Here is a 22,065-nt window from a genome sequence, read left to right as displayed (position 1 = left end):
ATAAATACATCCCCATACCCTCACACACACACAGATAAATATAAGCACTCAGTTGCTCACTGGACTCACTCGTTTCGAGGTACTTGCATACACACACACACACACTACAATGCTGAACAAAACCCAGGAATACTAGCCGTTAGAGGGGGCGAGAAGAAGAAACCCTTGCTTTGTAGATCAACTTCCCCCTGACATTTTTATCATTTTCTTGTCTGCCATTTTCAAGATTCCTCTTTTATACTCCCAACTCCCTCTTCTCACACTTGTATTTCAAAACAGCCCCTTTTCATTTGATTGTTTTTACACTAGCCCTTTTCATTTTCTTCAACTTTGAGTGCAAAAATGTCCCCTTTTTCAAAGAAACCATCTCCATTTTCTTTAACTTTTGAGTGAAATAAAGTTACCATTTTGAAAAAGAAAGAGGGGAAGTAGAAGTTGAAGATGAAGATGATTAAATTACACCTACCAACCATTTTAAAGTTCTCGAATCTTGTTTTTAGTTTAGCCCATTTTGTTGTATTTCTTCAACTACTAATGTTCACCATTCAACCAGTCTTAAGCCAAGATTGGGATGGGGTTATTGTCACCCAAGCAGATTACCAAGCACTTCAAGCCTTTAAACAAGACTTGATAGATCCAAGAGGCTTCTTAAAGAGCTGGAATGACAGTGGTTTTGGAGCCTGTTCCGGAGCCTGGGAAGGGATCAAATGTGCTCAAGGCCAAGTCATCGTAATCCAGCTCCCGTGGAGAGACTTAAGTGGTCGAATCACCAATAAGGTTGCACAATTTCAAGCTCTTAGAAAGCTCAGTCTCCACAATAATCTCATTGGTGGTCCAATTCCAGTGGGATTAGGCTTTCTTCCAAATCTCCGCGGAGTTCAGTTATTCAACAACAGGCTTTCTGGTTCAATCCCAGCTTCACTTGGGCTATGTCGAAATCTTCAAACACTTGATCTTGCTAATAATTCTCTCACAGGGACCATTCCAGCTAGTCTTGCAAACTCTAGTAAGCTTTTCATGCTTAATGTTAGCTTTAATTCGTTGTCAGGTTCAATCCCAACTAGTCTTATGCAATCATCTAGTCTCAAATTCTTGGCTCTTCAAAACAACAATCTTTCTGGCCAATTTTCAGATTCTTGGGGAGGGTCATCAGGTACAAATGTATCTCTTCAATCTTTAACACTTGATTATAATGCATTTTCCGGAAACATTCCGAGTTCTTTAGGCAAATTGATTGAGATTCAAGTACTTACATTGAGTCATAACAATATTACTGGATTTATACCAAGTGAGATTGGTGGTCTTTCCAAGCTTAAAACTTTAGATCTCTCTTTTAATTCCATCAATGGAAGCTTACCTGTTAGCCTATACAATCTATCATCACTCGCTTTCTTGAATCTCGAAAGCAACAATCTTGGTAGCAATATCACAGAGAGTATAGGTACATTACATGATCTATCAGTCCTCAACTTGAGGAATAACCATTTTGTTGGTGAAATCCCTGGCTCTATTGGGACAATTGTCAGTCTCCGACAACTCGATATTGCTTATAATAATCTAACAGGAGGAATCCCTGTTTCCCTTGGAGATTTACCTAATCTTAAATCTTTCAATGTTTCGTATAATGACCTCTCTGGCCCTGTTCCAGTTGTGCTTTCTCAAAAGTTCAATTGGAGTGCTTTCGTGGGTAATCTTCAGCTATGTGGCTATAGTGATTCAACATTGTGTCCTGTATCTCCCTCACCAGAACAGGAAAAACCGAAAAGCCATGGTAACAAATTAAGCACCAAAGATATAATTCTCATTGCAGCCGGGGCTTTGTTGGTAGTGTTACTTTTGCTGTGTTGTATACTGCTCTGCTGCTTGTTTAGGAGGAAAACAGAGTCGAAAGCAAAAGACAGCGAGACTGCCACAAGGGCAGTTCCCCCAAGTGGCGATAAGCAAGTACCGCCAACTGCAAGTGAAGTTGAAGCTGGTGGAAGTGGAGGAAATGGCGGAAAACTTGTCCATTTTGACGGACCTATAGTTTTTACAGCCGAGGATTTGTTGTGTGCCACAGCTGAGATTATGGGAAAGAGTACTTACGGAACAGTTTATAAGGGCACACTGGAAGATGGTAATCAAGTGGCAGTGAAGAGATTGAGAGAGAAGCTTACAAAGAATCCGAAAGAATTTGAGAAGGAGGTTAATGTAATTGGGAAAATTCGACATCCTAATCTTCTGGCTATGAGGGCGTATTATATGGGACCTAAGGGTGAAAAGCTTCTTGTTTTCGATTATATGCCAAAGGGAAGTCTTACAACATATCTCCATGGTGAGAGCTTAATTTTCTTAACAAGAAACATTTTTTGATTAATTGCTTGTATCTTATGAACTGTTTTAATCTTGATGCAGCTCGAAGTCCTGATACTCCTATTGATTGGCTAACAAGAATGAAGATTATGCAAGAAATTGCAAAGGGCTTGTTACACCTCCATAATAATGCAAATATGATCCATGGAAATCTCACTTCTAGCAATGTTGTGCTTGATGAGAACACGAATGCCAAGGTTGCAGATTTTGGGCTATCACGGTTGATGACTGCTGCAGCCAACTCAAATGTAATTGCAACAGCAGGAGCTTTAGGTTATCGTGCACCAGAACTATCGAAGATCAAGAAAGCAAACAGAAAGACAGATGTATACAGCCTTGGAGTTATCATACTTGAACTTCTGACAGGGAAGTCTCCGGGAGAGGGAGCAGATCTGCCTCAGTGGGTAGCTTCCATCGTAAAGGAGGAATGGACAAATGAAGTATTTGACTTGGAACTGATGAAAGATGCATCTGCAATAGGTGATGAATTGTTAAATACTTTGAAACTAGCTTTGCATTGTGTTGACCCTTCGCCATCGTCCAGACCAGAAGTTGAGGAAGTTCTTCAGCAACTTGAGGAGATTAGAGCAGACACCACCCCGACTTCTGGTGATGAAGCTGCAGCTGGCCCTTCAACAGCTGTTTGAACTTGGGTTCCAACTGCTTAGCGTAGGAGATGATTCTTTCATTTAAATAGATTCTAAGCAATGGTTTTTAAATAGATCATAGGTTGAAAAGTTTTTTTTGTTTGAAAAACATCATATGATGTTTATGTAGCCAGTGATAATTTCGTTAAGTAATGATGTTTTTGAATATTTTAATTATATTCATATTCACTTCATTATTCCCTGCATAACTTTTTTCGAACTTCTTTACTCCAAGTTTACACGCCAGAAATTAACTACCTTGCAAAAAAAACATCAACCTACCAGACCGCAGCAAACACAACTAGAATTTTATTTGGGAAGGGATCAAAGAAGGAATTAAGAATTACAAACTTGTATGTGTGCTAACTTCTAAAATACTGCAAAATACTATCATTAGCAGTCGGTGTACATTGAAAAAAATAAATCAACCGGCTCTGTCACAGACACAACTTGTATATATTTCCAACGAAAAGGATTAAGAATTACAAAATCATGTATGCTAACTTCAAACTTGGAAAAAGAGCACTAAAACATTAGCCAGACAGCAGCAAACCCAACTTGAGTTTATTTTCAAAGGGATTATAAATTACAAAATTATGTGTATGCTAATTTCTAAAATACTGAAAAATACTATCATTGACAGTTCTTGGCGTCCTCAGTTACTACTTACTACCAGTGTACATGAAAATAGGTACAAACTGAGAGAAAAGAGTGACAAATAAAACAGAGAAGGAAAAAGAAAAAGCGATAAGTATAAACACAATCTGCTTCAGGTGCTATCCTTTGCAGTGTATCCACTTGTTTCTTCAGCAACCATCTCCCACACACTTGCCATTTTCTCTGCATATCCTGCCTGATAACCCCAAAAATATCACTTCTCCAATTACGACTTGTATACAGTAGAACAAAAAAATGTACACTAAAAATACAGGTCATCGCCATGCCCAGAATTTATGCATCTTTTAATATGACCACTGACAGGACGTCTTCATATTAAAATATATCGACACAAACAGTCTTTCAACTTTTGGCACTACTAAAGTAGCTATGAAGTTAGGCCACAAGTACTATGTTAAGTTATCATTTACTGTACCATTTCCATTTGTTCGTAATTTCTTCTGAAAGGTGGTGGGCACGTGAAAAGTGGGATTTGGCCTGAGGTGGAACTTTATGTAAAAACATATTATTTCACTGCCCAAACTTTCTACAATACTCTCAATATCCTTTCTTCACCTTGACAAGGGATCAATTTTTTGATATGACTAAGTTGGGTTCTGATAATGGTAAGTTGCTGCTGATATATTCTTAAGCTATTAGAGTTCATCTTCCGTAATGGAAATAATCATTAGGGCGAACACTGTGTTTGAAAATTTGTGATACTTGTTTAAAGAACTAATGTTTAACATCTAACATAAGGTGGAGGGAAACATAATTTTTACTACGGGGATAACCCCCCAAAATAGGTAGATACAACTAAAATCTAACATTAAAGAACTTTCTAGATCAGGAATGAGAAGGAACAAGGCATATTCTGGTCAAGGACAGATAAGGTTAGGAGAGATCTGACGAGGAATAACCATTCTCGTACATTCTTGCCAACTCAATATTTTATGAGAAATTCGTCTGAGCTAGTAGCTTATAAAGAACCCTTGTTCTAACTTTCCCAACAAATCCCCCTCGCTAAGATCGCTATAATCTGTCCTCGCAACAAAGGAGACACACTGGCTCATTCATTTTCTTTGTTATTAGAAGTACAAACTCAATTTTTATCATCTTTACAAAATATACACATAATAAAACTATAACCCTTGGACAATAATCTTTTACCTACAAGATATCCAAATTTTAGATTGCAAAATATTACATACTATTTAGTGAAATCAATATGACAATGGGATTTGAAAAAGATTAAGCATTACCTGATTCACGACAAATCCTTTTAGCATGCTCAAGAAGTCATCATGCTTCTCAGTGTCTAATCTTTCAAGTTCATTCTTATTGTTTTCCTGTTAAAATTTATCATGAATTCTTAGTACGAATAACTCTCAGAAACTGGAAGATACATGTTCAACTTTGACTTGCAAGGTAAAAAATCATCACCTATGACATCAAAAAATTGAACCATAGAATAGGTTTAAGGACAAGTGTGACCAATACCAAAAAACGCAAAGAAATATCACCCATTGATTGTTCCAGATGTATTGACAGATATGCATTTCCTTACAAAATTAACCAACAAACATGACGAAAAAAATGTATACTTCTATTACAAAGCAAAATGGAAGCCTGATTCACAACAAATAACTACTCTGTCCTGACTATTTAACAGCTAAGGGTCAGGGGGTCACCAACTACCATCATAATCCTTAAACAACCTTTTTGAATTTAACTATAGATCCTAATTCCTGATAAATGCAAAACCATATTAGGTAGTTGAAAGGCCATGGCAGGTAGACAAGCCTTATCGTAGAATTCTTATTCTAGCTATCCGTTTTTTGACAAGAGACGGGTGGCACAATGGCAATTCCTAATGGTTAAATTATAATGAAGTCTCATTCCAGGAGTTGAAGCAACGTGAAATGCAAGCAAAGTAATCTCTACACCTAGATAAAATTTAGAATTAAGTTTGTAGTGCTTCTTCTCCTAATGATGTTTGAGTTGGCTGTCAGATTTCTTTATGAAGGTAAATTATTTTGTCACTGTCAAAGTTCCTACTGAAGTTGGAAGTCTTTTCCCATTTCCAAAATGGTTGGCGATGAAATAGCTCAATGTGTCACCTTCAGTTGCAGGCTTGCAGCAGATCACAGGGTATCCTTGAAAATGTTTCACAAATAAACTACGATATGTAAATAGTACAATCCACCAGCTATTTCCACTAACCAGCCTTTAAGAATTTAGACCTTACGAAATGGTTCTGTTCAACTCAAAAACATGATGACCCTTCTGCATAGAAATGAGATATATTTCTAAACAGGAATATCTAGTACTGGATACAGAGTGCAGAAGTTGGCAGTCGATGCACTACAGTTACGTGCTAGGAGAAAGCTGGCTCAAAAAATTGGTTCCTTAGTACGACTTAGAGGAAAGAATGACTATCCACATGATCTGTCCTTGTGTCCTTATTTATATAAAAGACATCAGAAGAGAAGCATTAAATGGCTTCCACCGGGTCTAGGTTGAATAAGGTACAAAAATTTCCATGAGTATTGCCTAGTGCCAAAAGTAGGGAATTCAGCTATTTGTTTGCACAAGTCCGCACATCCTGAAATAACCACTTCTCTAACAACTATAGCAATTTCATTCTACATTCACACTAATCTCGAAGACGTGTCATTAGAAGCTCTGTGATTAGCCTTCGTGTTATTTAATTGAATAGAACCATAAAAAGGTTACTAAGAAGTGGTTAAGGGACTACTTGGAAATACTCTATGTTCCCATGTCGCTAGCAGTAACATCCATAACATGAATGAAGACCACCACAGTCTGGTTGCCACAATCAAATAATAGACCCTAAAACTTATATTCAGTGTTTCTGAATAACGATTATTGGTATTGAATTCAGTGTTTTTCTGTCAGGCGTGGAGTCCCAGTGCTCATGACCGACTCCGCTTCTATTATATACTCGGTGTTGCACATTTATGCTCTTTCTATTGTGATAACTTTGTATACTTCTGCAAAGTACTTCATCCCATTCTGTTTGCTTGCTTCTAAAAATCTGAGGTGATTAGCTCTTCGCCGCTTATTATATACTAAGAAATAAGTCTGATAACTAAGTACCGCTAACTATATTTTGTTTGGTAAAAATTAAGTCCTCATTTATAAGAACATCAAAATCCAATTTAACAGAATGAAAAATTTGTCTATGGTCAATTTGTCAGCATAACGCAAGCAAGGGCAAAGCTTATGTATATTTATTAGGAAGCACGGGTGCGTAGGTGCGTAGAATGGGGATACATAAATTCGGCAAACTTGAAAATATGGGGATTCGGTTGCGGCGGGATACGTTATAATAAAATATTATTTTCATTTAATTTAATATAGTTTCTACCCAAATTAATAATTATAAAAAAAATTATTATTCCAAATTCAGTTTATTTTCAATATAAAGTGTTCTGTTTAATTCTTTCAATTGCATACAAACCCACTAACTCATGTCAACTCAATTATAAATTTAATATTATAATAAATAGAAATGGGTGCAGCCCATGTGACATTTTACTTTATTAACTTCACCTCCTCAAAAATATCAGACATACATAATTACATATACATACGTGGCACATGATGCACACATATCATAATCCAAAGTAGATAAAGTTCTGAAGCCGCCGGAGTTGTGACGGGCGGATGGCAGTGACGATGATAAAACAAAACTGGTTTCTTCCCCTCTCTTCTCCTATCAGGTTTCTAATTAGGGCACGTTTATTGAAAGTCAAAGTCAGTAAAAAAATTACTATTTATTCCCTCCCCGCACCCCCTTTCCCGCACCAAGCGAATCTCATTTTTTTAATTCATAGATGTAGATCTCGGACCTATGAATGGGGAAATATGGGGATACCCCGCGTGGCGCACTCCATGCATATCTAGCCGCACCCCGAACGCACCCGCATCCCATACGCACTTCGTGCGCAGTTCGCCAGGGGGTGGCGCACCCCTGCTTCCTAGTACATTTACTTTACGAAGCAATTGAAGGAAAAGTTTTAATATACGCACAATTAACTTTTTGCTTAGTGCAAGACCCTCCCAATGTATTCAGTTTTTCATAATGATTGTTAATGGATGAGGGAAAAAACTAGTTAAAGAATAGCATGTCTTCGTCAAAAAATAGGTCAAGCAAATAGGATTCTGTAACGAAATTTACGAATAAGTGGTGTCAATAAATTTTTTGAACGGTTACGCTAATCCATGCACTAAAAGGAAGAACATGTTACCTTGATCCGTTCATATTCCCTGACTGCACAGGTTTTAGCTTCCTCCGTTACTCTTACAGTTTCTTTCAACTCATCTATTTTGCGAATTCTAGACCTGTCACCGCCAAAAATCTTTGATGAAGCAGCTTCAAGCTTTTCAATCCTTACATTCAAGGAGGCCAGTTCAGATAAAAGAGTTTGCACCGTCAACAAAGCATTTGCGCGGTCAGAAAATGCATTGTTAACTGCTAACATCACCCCAAGATAGTCATGAAGCTTATCCTGCAGTATCAGAATATAGCATCTGTAAATATTTAGCACTTCGAGTGAAAGAAGATGCTTGAAAAGATAAAGGATCATGATAAGAGTTAGCAATTCAAGTCTGGAAAAGTACAACAATCCAGTAACTTACCAGATGCTTGACTGTTTGTGCATTCAACTCCCGATAGAGTCTGCTTGCTTTGACAGCAGCAGTAGCCACATTTTTCATGTCTGCAGATCTCACCCTCTGAGAGTTGAACATTGCCTCATCCGCCTCAAACTTTGTTAGCTTGACAAAAGCCAACCCCAGTTGCCCCATTGTCTCCCCAATATCTTGCTGAGCTTTAACAAGAGTTTCAGCCTGCAAGATCATAATAAATACCAGATGTATAAGCAGATAGCCTTGGGTAATTTCAACTTGCAACTATTTAAATTTCATGTCAAAGCATACTTCCATTTCATTACACAAATTGTTAGTACCAAAATCAACTACATGACAGTAATAAATATTACACATCTACATATAAACTTAATAGGGATTACCTAATTAATTGCCACTTAAGAATTTAATAATCAATATTGATAACTCCTTTATTGAATAGAGCAAGGAAATTGATTAACATACATTTAAGCTCGATCAAGTCTAAGATGTCACATCTCATAATGGTCCCACTAGATCAGCATTATCAGACAAATATCAATACATTTAAACCGAGAAACATTACTAATTACTAATTTTATAAACCGACAAACATAGCACACTCAAAATTTAAAATTAACATTTAAAAGGGTTCAATAGACCTGCTGAGAAGCATTACTAATCTGATTCTCGAAATCCTGCAACTTATCCTTCCTCTCCAAAAACTCCTTATCTTCCTCCACAACTGGCGGCTTCACAGCACCCCAATCATTCGTAACCGACTGCTTCAACTCCTTAAAAATCCTCAACAAATCCCTCCCTCCTTTCGCAGGCAAGGCAACCTCATTCACATCCACCGTATTCCCTTGCAAACTCTCCCTCCCAAACAACTGCCACGGCAACTTCACCGCCCCATCCAACATTCTTGACGCCACATCCGTAGTCCTGACCAACGGCAACTTCCCATCCGCTTGCAAAAACAACCTCAACTCCTCACTCCTCCTAATCACCGGATGCTCTACAAGCCTCCCGAAATACTTCTCCAACGCTGCCCTCCTACTCTCCACAAACTCATTCTTCTGCATAACCTGACTCTCAACTACACTCTTATCCGGCCTAATCGGAATAAAATAACCTCTATACGTCTCACTCAACCGATCCGATAACGTAACCACATCCTTAAACCGTCTCCTCACACTAAACTCAATTCCATTATACTCTTTCAAATTAGTTCTCGTAGTAATTAAATAGCTAAAATAACTATTTCCGCCAATTAAACCCGAATTCGACACGTCTTGCTCCTTCTGAGGATCCGAAACCGTGATTCGCACATACTCCGCTCCGGACTGTGAAGTCGAAGTTGCGAACAAGTCATGACCGTTGACTCCACTTCCTCCGTTGCTATCTTCTCCATCGAACGATCGAAATATCGCTTCAGCATACGAAGGCGGTTCCAGAAACGTGTTGTACGGATTAGGTTGTTGATTTCTCGGTTGATTAAGTAACGGATCGTGAGATTGATCGTGATCGTCCATTGAAATCTCAGCGAACGGTGGAGATTGATCGTGATGCGATGAATCCTGTTCGTTATTAGTTAACGCTAGGGTTTCCATTTCGTCTCGGGACGCGTGATGGTCCGGCTGCTCCGCGTGCTCTTGATTCATCATATTTTAAATCTCTCTCGTCTCTCTCCCTATCTATCTATCTCTCTCTCTGTGTTTTGGGAGTGATATAGTAATTAAGTAGTTAGTAGAAGTTGTGAGTGAAGTGATAAGGTGGCGCGTGGGGTGGTTGAAGTTACGGAGAAGTAACGGCAAGTGAGGGATGGATTAGATTTGGGAGTGAAGTACAAGTGAGAGGAACGGGTAGAAGTACAGTAACATTTTTTGTAATGTGAACCTGGAGTTAAAAGTTTGTGTGTATAGGTTTATCTGCAGAAATCGAGAATTATCCAAAAAAAATTATCCAATTATACTTGTTGAATTGTTTATTGATTGCAAACCTGAAAGTTAAAGAAATTTTATTGGTTGACAAAAGTTGCCGAATTTTTTTTTATTGTGCTTTACTGCTTGTAAGGGTTTTCATAAATATTTTTAAAAGAGACTACGGAAATAAATAATTTAAGAGGGTTGTGATAAATAATATTTTAATATTGTTGGAAAAAGAAAATAAGATAAATAAAAAAATGACTTATAAATAACTTTTATTGTGCTTGCGAGGAGTGCACTTGCCGGTGGAGAATAATGGATATTGCTTTCGGGGCTCTCACCATAAATATAATATTTTATAGATATAGGCTGATTTTTCAAAAATTGTTAATAAATTAATCAAATTTCATAAATTTGATAATTTGCCGATAAATTATCGATAAATAAATTATTTTTCAGAAATTATATATAAATTGTATATCAAAATTTCAACCGATTCGTTTTCATTTTCAAAATACTTAACGAGCATAAAAATTGTAATATCAAGATAACAATCTTTGCTTGCTATTTACTGAATGACATGGAAGGAAAAAATGTATTAGAACACACAGAGACGCTGTAAGGCAGGTCTTCTCCAGTCTCCCAGTAGTCCCAAATCAAACTTAAAAATTGAAATTATGATCAAAATCTGTGAACAAATGTCAAATCTGTATCACATATGTCTAGGGCTAACTTTGATCCTAGACAACCTATGCAATCACTTGGGTTCTATTTTTTCGAATGGCCTTATTTATTTATTTATTTAGAAAAATACCCGTACAAAATAAAAAACACACTTTTTACAAAATACATTAATAAAATTAAGCAACTAATCAAACTTTATACTCAACTTCTCAGCTTCTTGTTTTCAAAAAAAACAAAAGTTCTCAGTTTCTTAATTTATTTATTAACATGTACTCCTTCCATGCGTACATTTTAATTTCTAGAAGTCAAATTGACCTTTTGATTAAATATTAAAAATTACTTTTAAAACTAATTACATTTTCTCTCCAGTTTCCTCACAGGAAACCCAAAATATTAAGATGCTCAAAGTACGGTCCAAAATTTTCATTATACACGAATGTCAGTAATACATATACTTGTATACGTATTACAGTGTGTATCTTATATATATTTCTTTTATATATAATAGCCTAATATGATTATTATATTATTGAGATATTTTATTCACGTGAAATGATATATTTATCCGTGTATTTAATAATTTTTAAAAAAATTATAGTTTATGAAAATTGAATCCGAGTTTAATAATTAGTTTGCCCATCTCTTGACCACTATACTACTGTATGGTAATGGTATGCATTTGAAATCATACAATCAATATGTATATGCATGTTCGTTACCTCAATATAATTAAATTGATATTTTTTATTTCAAGGGATCATAAATTAAATTGTGGAAATTAAACCTGTAATATTTGCCATCCCTATTATTATGTTACTTCCTGATATGTGTTTCATATCGTGCACCTAAGATATGTATGCATGTTTATCTCCTAAATAGAATAATAGAATTATAATATTGGTTGTGAATGTTATTTTAAAATAATTGGGTTAAATAAAATATTTTAATTATATATTTATTTTGATTAGTCGAGTCATAATTTTACAACTAATTAAATCAATACTCGTAAATTATAAATATGACATCTTAGATTGTATATTTAAATTAGATAGATTTGAGATTTAAAAATTATCATTTTTTTAAAAAGGACTATTTGTAATTTAATTACATAAGTATTATAATGTGTGTAGCTAAATTTAAAAACTAACTTAAAAATAAGATTAAAAATAATATACGAATTGCTCACTTTCTTATTTGTTCAATATTTATTGAGTTTAAAAATATTAATATTAAAAATTAATAACTTAGTGTGTTTAAAAATTAATATAGAATTACAAAACTATTAAGACATTCTATTAAGTTCAGGAAAATTATTTATTGTTGAGAAGAAGATGTGTTTGAAATGTGTTAGTCCCTAACAATACAACAAGAAATTACAGAAGCGGGGTTGAATGTAATTCTGGCTACTTTTTCAGATTAAAGAAAAATGTTTATAACTTAATAATATATAAGTTTTTGATTTGCAAAATGCGGAATGAAGAGTTAGATGAATCAAAATATAAATAATTAAAAACACAAGTCTTTAAAAATTTTCTGGTGGATTTTAATGTATCCAACAGATATATATATATATATATATATATATATATATATATATATCATGAGAATCTTGTGAAGTTTGAATAGTTCATAGCTGCTTACAAATATGAACAACTAAACTTACAGAAAAATGCTACAGGATACAGCTTACAATTGTTTCTCTGAGAATGTATTTGCTTAGTCTTGTTGTTGTTCTATTTGCTACTCTTGGTTTATATATCACCAAGATTACATAGTAATAAGACAAGATAATAAAACAAAATCTATTAAGTCTAATACCGTGCTGCTTCACTACTCTATTCCAGCATCTTTGAATATCTTCATAATAGCATGAAAATGGTAATGCTTCTTTTTTCTAAAAAAACCCAGTTGAATAGGCTGCCACATTCCTTTTGCAAACACTCGACGCATATGACCGTGTTGTCACTGTCAACAGATGTTTGAATTGATCATCCGTTGGGTACATGATTATCATCCGTCGGGTTGCCTTGTTGATCATCCGTCGGGAGCTTTGTTGATCATCCGTCGGTAGCTTTGTTGATCATCCGCCGGGTAGCTATTTGACACTTGACTTCATTTCACTTATGTACAATTACAAGGCATCTTATATTTACAATTAATCAAACTATTCTGCATATTTAGTTAAAGTCAACATGACTTATATGCTACTACAGAGTCTATACAAAGGTATTTGCAGAAATGTACTACATGACTTATTGTTACATAAGCTACTCACTCGATGGATGTCAAATCATCATCCGTCGGGACTATATTGAGTCATCCGTCGGGACTATATTTGATTATCCGTCGAGTGCTACATTTTTCACTAAATTGAATCTACTAAAGTGTTTTGTTAATGAAATCATCAAGTTCACAACATATTCCCAACAATCTCCCCCAATTTATGTCTACTAGAATTGTAGCCATAAATTAAGAGAAACTTGATGATAACAAAATACTCTAAAAATACAGATTTAAAAAGTAGTAGATAAAACTAAAAAGTGTTGCATTAGTTACTGAAAAAATTACAAGACAAAGTGTACAAAGATTTGCTCACAATCATTTTCAAGGTGCTCCTCTAGTCTGAGCAGATTGATCTATTTCCTTGATTGTCTGGATTTCTTCCCAAGCCTCATATTGTTTTCTTCTATATGATTTTGGAGCTATCTGTGGAATTCAAGTTCATCAGATTCTGAATGATCTAGCATTTCCAGAAGAGTCTTATTGCTAGAGATGCTCAACTGGTCTTCTAATCTGAAGTATCTTCTAACCCCCTTATCATCCATGAATTCCATTAGTCAGTAGGGCCTTAAAAGCACTCTACTCCCTGTGTAAGGAATAGTTAGAGTCTTTGGGAGTACATCTTTGGCTCTAATACTCCTCAGTTCTTCAATCCTCTTTAGAACTAATCTTCCAGCTATCACATTGAATCCAAAGTTCTTTTTGAAGGATGAATAAACTTTTATCAGTACAAATTGGCTCTCTTGAAGAATCCTGTGAAGTGGTCATGGTATCTCTTTTCCTCCCTTGTACTTGAATACTAACCTTTCAGGTAGATTCCTGTAAGCATCAATCTCTCTAACTTCTTCCAGTTCATCTAGATAGAGGTTTAGGTCAGAGAATTCCTTGATCTCATAGATGTACATGATATCTCCCTTGTTGACCTTGGTTTGAGCTTTGGTTAGGGACTTGGATCTGAGAGTTGAGGGTTTCACTTTCTTGACTGCTCTGGTCTTTGTCTTCTTTGGCTTCATGAAATGAGGTAGATTGAGTTCAGGAATTGGTAGACTATCCCAGTCTATTGGCTCATCCTTTGGAATGATAGGTTCACCATGGAAATTCTTGAATGGATGTATCTTGAATTCTTCATGTGCCACAGAGGGCATGGATGTTTGAATTGTTGTAGAAGTAGACTTTTTGGGAAACTGATCTTCCAATCCTTCTTCATCAAAACTCACTTTTCTCTTGGAGTGAAGTTTGTATCTAAACCTTCTTTTCTGCTGTGATTCTTCTTGCATTTTCAGATCCTTAGATCCAGTGGTTTCGGATGGTTGTTCAGGAATTTGTTATGGGGGTTTCACAGCTTGCAACTTGGCCAAGATAGCAGCTTGCTCCTTCTTTTGTTTGAGCTTTTTAGCATCTAGAGCAGCTTGCTTCTTTTCTTGCTTCAATCTTGTATTTTCTTCCCTTTTTGATTCAGCAAATTGAAGGTGTCCAGCCACCACACAAGTTTTCTTACCATTTTTGAAAACTTTGGCAATTCTCCTTTTCAGTGTTAAATCAGTTGGATCCTTATAGAATGCAATAGATCTTGACAACAACTTCTTCTCATCAGGCTTTGGTGTCTCATACACTGTGTCCAAAGGGTTCTTTAGTGAAGATTTTGGGTAGTTTAACTTTGGCTTCATGATTAGATCTGCATTTGGAGACTTGATGCAGGATGTCTGACCACTTTCCAGATAGTTCATGCCCATTTCATTCACAGAAATTTATCTGACTTGAGAGTGATGAATGGCTAATTTTTCTGGCTTCTTTGCTAGACCAAATTTCTTTTGAATATCCTCATCAATTTTCTCCCAGTTTATTGTACTAAACTGCTTCTTCTCAGCTGCTCTCAAAGTGGTTGGTGCTTCATTAATTAGATCAATGCTATCTTTAGCTGGTGGCTTTGTGAAAGAAATTGTTGGCACAATTGCTATACTCACTTGAATGTTGAGCACTTTTTGTTCCCCCTCACTCCTAGAGCTCTCTTTCTCCCCCTTTTTGTTATCATCAAGCTGAGTAGAGTAGGAGGTCTGTGCAGCTACCAGTTTCTAAAGCAAGTCTATTTGTTGTGCTTGGTGTAGATGGATTGCTATAAGAGAAGCTTCCATAGCAGCCATTCTTTTGTCCAAGGAATCCACCTTGGTTGCAAGATCAGAGTTTTTCCTGAGCTGTCTTTTGATGTCTATCATTGTTGTCTCTGGAAGTCTAGCTTCCAACTTGTCAGACATGTCTTTCTTAAGTTGATCAACTTCATTTTTGATGAGGAAGACATTTTGACTTTGTTGGTATCCTGATATTTGCTGTAGTTGGAGAGATGCAAGATGTGCTTGCAGAAGTTTCTTGGTGCTAGCAATTGTGGATGATTGAAGTGTAGAATGTGTTTGGCTGATGAGTTGGATGAGTGTTGTCTTGAAATAGTGTTCATCACACTGCTTCGAAAATGCCCAAGATGGCATGCCTGATCTTGAACTAGGGCCTACTTCTCCCCCTATGTCCAATGGCTCATCTTCACTATCTCCACTCTCACCTCCAAAGAATTTTTCTGAACCACCAGTCTCATAATCAATATCACCAGCTGTTGAAGGCAAAGCTGTGATGGCATCCTTAGCTCTTTGCATGGACTGTGTGGTGTGCACCAAGTTTAGCATCCTTTGTGCATTGTCATTGCCCTGTCCAGCTAGAAGTTGATAGGCTGGAACAGGGTGAGTAAATGTCTCAGCATCAAAGGAGGTGGAATCTATAACAGCTTGAGTTTCCTGAGATAGTCGCTCTATGTCTGCATCCTGGACATTCATTAACTCACTTACAATGACATCCACCCTTATATCTCCAGTACCTGTATTTCTCTCATTATCTCTCTTTTCTTGCATCAAGGTCTCACCTTGGCTCCCCACCATCACACCCTCACCTTCACCATCTAAGTTGGGACTCCTCACACTCACTTTTGCCAGTCCTGAAGAAATGGACTGCATTGGATCACTCTTTTTCTCTCCTTTTTCCTGGGATCAACCCAGACTCTCACTCATGTCACTACCTTCCCTCAATCCTAATAGTGATTGCACAATTACTAAGTCATCTGCACTTGTGACTATAGTTGAACTTTGGAGTTGTGCAGAGACACCCGACGGATGAGAAATATCCATCGGGATAGTAATTTGACTATCCAAAGGATGACTGCTGTTAGGCACATCCGTCGGGATACAATCACTACTCGACGGATGAACAATATCCATCGAGTGAGTAGAAATGAATGAGTTTGGAGTGGAAACTATTGTGGACTCTGTGCAGATTGATGAAAATTTTGGCACAGATGTCTCAACAGTTTCAGAAAGAAATGGCAAGTGAGCCAACAAATCATCTAGAAGATGATGCTCACTTGCATGGATTTTTGGCTTCTCCAACAGAGTAAAAGATGAAGAATATGGTTGTGATGTTTGAATCATGTCAACATCCAAAGATTGTGTGGGAGAATTTGGTGTTTGAGGTGTTTCAATTTGTACAGATTTTGGTTGTGACTCCACATTTGTTGGAGTCACGTCAATTTGACTTTGAGATGGTGCAGTGACTGGGTCTTTAGCTCTAGTTTGCACTGTGTGTGTACCATGTGCATCCCCATGGGCTTTAGATTTTTTCTTTCTTGTGTAGGTTTGTGGTGAACTTGTGTCCCTACCCCTTTTATTCTGTGCTCCTGGTTGAGAGCTTGTTTCAGTAGTTACATCATTTTGGGAGGATGAAACTAGAATTGAGCTTTTATCCTTATTAACAACCACAGTTTGTTGGGAAACTGTGGTGTGGGTACACTATGCTCACCACCTTATCCTTAGGGCTTCTTTGATTTTCACCATGTCTCTCACCTGTTTTTCCCACCTTCACACTCCCCTCTTTGTGTTTAGTGGATTTTACAACTGACATCTTTTGAGAGACACCAGAGGGGATTTTCTTTGTCTTTGGTTTTGAAACTTTGGTTGTGGTAGCTTGGGGAGGCATCTGTCTGGTCATTGACACATATGCCACTGCTACACTAGAAGGCAAAGAAATGGTTGAGGTTGGAAGAGTAGAGACAGTTGAAATTACCTCACTTACCTGAGGTACCTCCATTACAGGAAAGTAGAAGAGTGGCACCTCTTTGTGGTGATCTGCTCTATTGAGATCTGCAATAATTCTTCTTTTTTGAACCCAACAATCTAACTTGTTGGTTGGGTTCTCAAGCACAATATCCTCAGAGAGGTGGTTAGCAAGCATCATTAGAAATCTAGCATAATAAACATTCTTACCCCTCTTATTAAGCTCACTTACTTAAACCCCAACTCAAACAAGACAAGATCGCTAAAATTGAAGTATTTATCAGTTACTAGCATGTAAAGCATGTTGAGCATGAAGATATTAACAAAATCAAAGTTTCTAATTTTACCAGAAAATACTTTAGTAACTACATCACACAGATAACTTCATTCTTTCCTAAGCCCCAATCTCCTAATTTCACTTAATTTAGATATGGTAAGTGCATAACCCATGGAGTTTAACATGTTAACAATATCAGTGTCTGTGTGTGGAGTAGTGACAGTATTATCAGGAATTTTAAAGCATGCTTTAACAATGTCACTATTAACACAGAATTCCTTACCTTTAATAGTGAAAGTGATGGTCTTGTCAGTTGATTTGTACACTACAGTCGTCCATATTTCCCCCACAACCTCACAGTAGATAGTGGGAGACTCCAACATGGCATGTTTGAGCTTACAGACTTGCACAAAATCCATCATTTTGTGATAGTCTCCAGACTGTTGAATCCCCTTGTTCACTAGAGCCGTGAAGTTGTTCTTCTCATAGATAAAGCCAGTTTGGGACATGATTTTGACGACCGGTGCCATTGTTAGAGAGTAAAAACTTGCAGAGAGAAAGAGGGTAATTGCTTTTGAGACAGAAAGAAGTTAGAGCAGATGAATTGAGAATGATAAAAGAAAAGAAATGTAAATGAATTTTGCTTTTATACTATCTCAAAAATTAACTGTCAAAAGTAATAAAGTAAAATAAAGTGACTAATAAAAATTGTCCAAAATAGCCGTTTAAAAGAAAATAAACTGTAAAAATTTCATCACTTATCCGTCGTGTTATGCTTACAAACTGTAAGTATACTCGATGGATAATGTTCAGAAAATCAACGGCTAGGAATGGGATAATTCGACGGATGAGGATAAATCAGTTATCCGTCGAGATATAAAATATTCCAGAAAAATAATTGATTTCATAAACGAATTATATTTCGACGGATGATCGAACTCAATGGATAATGATCATCCGTCGGGATGTATATTTTGACTTAGCCAAAATTTCATCCAAGACTGAAAAATCAATTAAATTTATGGCTGCATCACAACTTGCAAAATATCTGAAAAGATTCAAGAGTAATTAAGCATACCTAACTCACTTACCAACCTTGAAAAGGTGGATTCATCCAGTGGCTTGGTAAATATATCTGCAAGCTATTTTTCACTTGGAACAGAATGTAGATCCACAGTACCATTCATTACATGTTCCCTTATGAAGTGGTACTTGATGTCTATGTGCTTTATTCTTGAATACTATACTGGATTCTCAGTGATGACAATTACACGTGTGTTATCACAGAAAATGGGAATTCTTTCCACCTGCAGACCATAGTCTAGCAATTGGTTTTTCATCCACAAAATCAACTGCCAGCAATAATATATTCAGCTTCTGCTGTAGAGGTAGAAACTGAATTTTGCTTTTTACTGAACTAGGACACAAGCTTGTCTCCTAGAAATTGATAGGTTCCTGATGTACTTTTTCTATAAATTCTACAACATGCATAATCTGCATCTGAATAACCAGTTAGATCAAAACCAGAATCTTTAGGGTACCAAATGCCAAGTTTTGGTGTACCTTTGAGATATCTGAAAATTCTCTTAATAACAATTAAGTGAGATTCTCTAGGATCGGCCTGGAATCTAGCACAAAGACATGTAGCAAATATTATATCTGGCCTACTAGCTGTTAAGTATAGAAGTGAACCAACCATGCCTCTATAACTTGAAATATCCACAGACTTTTCAGTAGTGTTTAATTCAAGTTTAGTTGCAGTGGCCATGGGAATTTTTGCAGATGTGCAATCCATTAGTTCAAACTTTTTTAAAAGATCATTAATGTATTTAGTTTGACTAATGAATATTCCATCACTAACTTGCTTAACTTGCAAATCAAGAAAATAAGTTAGTTCCCCCATCATGCTCATTTCATACTTACTTTGCATCAATTTGGAAAATATTTTGCAAAGTTTTTCATCTGTAGAGCCAAAAAATATCATCTACATAAATTTGAACAAGTATGCTAGAGCTATTAACATTTATAAGGAATAAAGTTTTGTCTATAGTACCTCTAGTGAAGTGATTCTCTAAAAGAAACTTTGACAAAGTGTCATACCAGGCTCTAGGTGCTTGCTTCAATCCATAGAGTGCTTTCAAAAGATAGTATACATGATCAGGTAAATTTGGATCTTCAAAACCAGGAGGCTGACTGACATAGACTTCCTCATCCAAATCTCCATTTAGAAAGGAACTCTTGACATCCATTTGGTAGACCTTAAAATTGGCATGGGCTGCATAGAGTAAGAAGATTCTGATGGCTTCAAGTCTTGCAACGGGAGCAAAGGTTTCATCAAAATCTATTCCTTCTTGTTGATAATAGCCCTTAGCAACCAATCTAGCTTTGTTCCTGACTAATATGCCATTTTTATCCATCTTGTTTCTGAATACCCATTTAGTGTCTATTGGATTCTTTCCTTTAGGCTTAGGTACCAGCTTCCATACATTGTTCCTTTCAAATTGGATTAACTCTTCCTGCATAGCTAAAATCCAATCAAGATCCAACAAAGCTTCTTCTACCTTCTTAGGTTATTCCTTAGATAGGAAACTGCTATATAGACATTCTTCTTGAGTTGCTCTCCTTGTTTGAACTCTAGAAGTTACATCACCAATGATGAGCTCAAATGGGTGATCCTTTGTCCATTTTCTTTGTTGAGGTAGATTAGCTCTAGATGAAGAGGCCTCATTATTGTCTTGATGTGTGATTGAGTTTTGATTATTAGCAACTCCCCCTGAGTTTGTGAATCTATGATTTGAGAGAGGGGAACTTTCTGCAAGTGATCTATTTTGACTTTCAGCTTCTTTTGATGACCCGACGGATAGTGAATTTTGAGTTCCGACGGATGAAGCTGATTGTCTCTCGATGGATGATGCAGATTGTCTACCGATGGATGAAGCATTTTGTAACTCGATGGATGTTGAGTTATTAGCTTCATTGGTAGAAGATTTTTCTGCACTTTCCTTAATTGTAGTTTCTTGATCACTTTCATCATCACTGTCATCACTAACCATCTCCACATTGTCAAACTTGAGGCTCTCATGGTAATCTTCATCTTGTAGTCCTTCAATCTTTTTATCATCAAACACAACATATATTGATTCCATAACAATGTTGGTTCTCAGATTGTAGATTCTGTATGCTTTACCAACAGCATATCCAACAAAGATTCATTCATCTGCTTTAGCATCAAACTTTCCATTTTGATCAGTTTGATTTCTCAAGATATTACATTTGCAGCCAAAGACATGAAGAAAATTTAGAGTTGGCTTTTTGTTCTTGAACAATTGGTAGGGAGTCATACATTTTTCCTGATAAACCAAAGAAATATTCTGAGTATAGCATGCAGTATTTACAGCTTCAGCCCAGAAATATATTGGTAACTTTGATTCTTCAAGTATTGTCCTTGCAGCTTCAATAAGTGATATGTTCTTTCTTTCTACTACTCCATTTTGTTGTGGAGTTCTTGCTGCTGAAAACTCATGCATAATCCCATTATTTTCACAAAATACTCTCATAACAGAATTCTTGAACTTAGTTCCATTGTCACTCCTGATTCTTCTAACTTTGAAATCAGGATGATTGTTGACTTGCCTTATATGGTTGATGATGATTTCACTAGCCTCATCTTTAGACTTTAGGAAATATGTCCAAGAGAACTTTGAGAAATCATCTACAATTACTAGGCAAAATCTTTTCCTTGAGATGGACAACACATTGATTGGTCCAAATAAATCCATGTGTAGTAGTTGCAAAGGTTCTCCAATTGTTGAATCAAGCTTCTTTCTGAATGATGCTTTGATTTGTTTTCCCTTTTGGCAAGCATCACACAGTCCATCCTTAAAAAACTCTACTTGAGGAATACCTCTAACCAATTCTTTCTTTACAAGCTCATTCATGGTCTTGAAGTTTAGATGGGATAGCTTCTTGAGTCATGGTCAACTTTCATCTTGACTTGCTTTACTGAGAAGACAAGTAACAGATTTTGCATTTGATGAGTTGAAGTCAGCTAGGTACACATTGCCTTTTCTCACTCCAGGGAGAACCACTTTGTTGCTCCTCTTGTTTGTCACAACACAAGCTTCTGTAGTGAAGGTTACTTAATCGCCTTTCTCACAAAGCTGGCTGATACTCAATAAATTGTGCTTGAGACCATCCATTAAGGCAACCTCCTCAATGATGACATTGTCTTTTGAAATCAAGCCATATCCCACAGTATAACCCTTGCTGTCATCTCCAAAAGTAATACTTGGGCCAGCTCTTTCCTTGAACTCTGTGAGCAGGGTAGAATCTCCAGTCATGTGTCTTGAACAACCACTATCCAAGTACCACAGATTCTTTCTGTTTCCCTGCACACATTAAAATCAAATCAAGTTGATTTTGGTACCTTCCTTGGGTCCTGCCTTGTTAGCTTTCTTCTTTTGTTTCTTAGGTTTGATCTCATTTAACTTAGGAATATC

The 22,065-nt window shown here is 36.5% G+C and overlaps 2 protein-coding genes across 2 annotated transcripts; one reads left to right on the top strand and one right to left on the bottom strand.

Annotated features, from left to right (window-relative positions):
• Positions 1-48: 48 nt before the first annotated feature.
• On the top strand, positions 49-3,193 carry LOC141693046 (probably inactive leucine-rich repeat receptor-like protein kinase IMK2). The gene is made up of 2 exons (XM_074498032.1): positions 49-2,314; positions 2,395-3,193. The coding sequence occupies exons 1-2, from the start codon at positions 442-444 to the stop codon at positions 2,997-2,999; spliced, it is 2,478 nt and encodes an 825-aa protein (XP_074354133.1). The 5' UTR covers positions 49-441; the 3' UTR covers positions 3,000-3,193.
• A 346-nt stretch (positions 3,194-3,539) lies between these two features.
• Positions 3,540-10,233, bottom strand: LOC141693047 (sorting nexin 2A-like). The gene is made up of 5 exons (XM_074498033.1): positions 8,972-10,233; positions 8,322-8,531; positions 7,931-8,191; positions 4,919-5,005; positions 3,540-3,852 (listed from the first exon to the last, which is right to left on the bottom strand). The coding sequence occupies exons 1-5, from the start codon at positions 9,974-9,976 to the stop codon at positions 3,769-3,771; spliced, it is 1,647 nt and encodes a 548-aa protein (XP_074354134.1). The 5' UTR covers positions 9,977-10,233; the 3' UTR covers positions 3,540-3,768.
• Positions 10,234-22,065: the final 11,832 nt, after the last annotated feature.

Source organism: Apium graveolens, chromosome 10, assembly GCF_009905375.1.
Source record: "Apium graveolens cultivar Ventura chromosome 10, ASM990537v1, whole genome shotgun sequence".
In the NCBI taxonomy this organism is placed as follows: domain Eukaryota; kingdom Viridiplantae; phylum Streptophyta; class Magnoliopsida; order Apiales; family Apiaceae; genus Apium; species Apium graveolens.
Note: the sequence above shows the minus strand (reverse complement) of the source record. Positions and strands in the feature narration are given on the sequence as shown.

Excerpts from the sequence above, each read along its gene's own strand:
- LOC141693047 (XM_074498033.1), bottom strand. The coding sequence starts at position 9,976 with ATGATGAATCAAGAGCACGCGGAGCAGCCGGACCATCACGCGTCCCGA. Across the intron at positions 8,192-8,321 it reads CACAAACAGTCAAGCATCTG|GATAAGCTTCATGACTATCT; the intron begins GTAAGTTACTGG and ends CTGATACTGCAG. Across the intron at positions 5,006-7,930 it reads GGGAATATGAACGGATCAAG|GAAAACAATAAGAATGAACT; the intron begins GTAACATGTTCT and ends AAATTTTAACAG.
- LOC141693046 (XM_074498032.1), top strand. The coding sequence starts at position 442 with ATGAAGATGATTAAATTACACCTACCAACCATTTTAAAGTTCTCGAAT. Across the intron at positions 2,315-2,394 it reads TCTTACAACATATCTCCATG|CTCGAAGTCCTGATACTCCT; the intron begins GTGAGAGCTTAA and ends ATCTTGATGCAG.